The sequence below is a fragment of the Palaemon carinicauda genome, chromosome 17 (genome assembly GCF_036898095.1).
Source record: "Palaemon carinicauda isolate YSFRI2023 chromosome 17, ASM3689809v2, whole genome shotgun sequence".
Classification (NCBI taxonomy): Eukaryota; Metazoa; Arthropoda; class Malacostraca; order Decapoda; family Palaemonidae; genus Palaemon; species Palaemon carinicauda.
In genome coordinates this window covers 52,216,091-52,217,181 of record NC_090741.1, presented here as the reverse complement: position 1 = coordinate 52,217,181, position 1,091 = coordinate 52,216,091, and the positions used below count along the sequence as shown (strand labels likewise).

At 38.5% G+C, this 1,091-nt stretch overlaps 1 protein-coding gene across 1 annotated transcript in view; it reads right to left on the bottom strand.

Moving 5' to 3' along the window:
• Positions 1 to 605: 605 nt before the first annotated feature.
• The window catches only part of LOC137656360 (uncharacterized), a 1,164-nt gene continuing 678 nt past the window's right edge, over positions 606 to 1,091 (bottom strand). Inside the window, exon 1 of the mRNA XM_068390533.1 lies at positions 606 to 1,091. This exon is cut by the window's right edge and continues 678 nt beyond it. Within this exon, the coding sequence (XP_068246634.1) occupies positions 606 to 1,091 (486 nt within the window).

Sequence of the window (1,091 nt, the reverse complement as noted above, 5' to 3'; positions counted from 1 at the left end):
GTCCAGCCACCTCGTGTGACCCGTAGCATCGCTTACCCACGTATGGGTATCCTGTGGTAATGAGGTGATGTCGGCTGCACAGCAGTCGTATTCATCACACCACCCAAATAATTCTGCACCAAATTCAGATGAAATGTGAGCGTTAAAATCCCCCACAGCAATAACATGATCATTCTGATGTTCTTCAAATAGACATTTAATTTTCCCTAATTTATTTAAGTATTCCTCAGTATTAGAACCGTTATAATAGGGCATATAACAATTGATAACCCTTATCGTACTACCACCAAGACTAATATCTATACATAAAAAGCGTTCATCTCTTGTGGGTATTTTCCTGACATACGGAGAGATCTCCTCATGAACTAAAAAAGCTAGTCCCCCATATGGCCTTCCTCTCACCAGAGCTTGACTTAGGTCTACTGGTGACGACGATATGGAATCAAAGTTAATATCAATATTGTTTAAAAAGTTACTCTCCTGTTGTGGAAAAAATGTTTCTTGCAATGCTATTATCTTATAGTTATTACATAAATTCTTTACAACGTGGACATTTTTCCTGACAGATCTACAGTTAAAAGTTGCTATATTAATTGAAGCTATGATTAATTTCTTTTTTCGTACCATTTCCTTACCATTACGCCTTTTGGCCAATTAACAGACTGGAAAAGGTTAGTTACTTTACACTTTTCAATGCTCTCGATTGATATTTTAAAGGAAACATAATTGTCATGTTTCGCTTGGAGTTTCTGACATTGAACTGAATTTTTACCAGATACATTTATGACATAGATTTTCAATTCATCTTCATTTACAAGAGGGCTTAACCTAGACACAAAAAGAGAAATATTGGTGAGAGGTTCAGCTGCTAGTAGACCGGTACCCTCATTGGTTCCTATCACTGCAGGTTTTCTTCTTAATAACTTGGTTGAGGTGGCCAAACCGGGGTGTAAAACTCCAGATGATCCGTTTTCGTTTCTCCTCTGCATCTGCCTTCGCACTTTTCTCCGCTGCCATGGCTGGAGCTCCCATTCATTCAAAGATGTTGATGATGTCGTGGAGGCTAGATCCTCATCTGAATCATTCTGTAG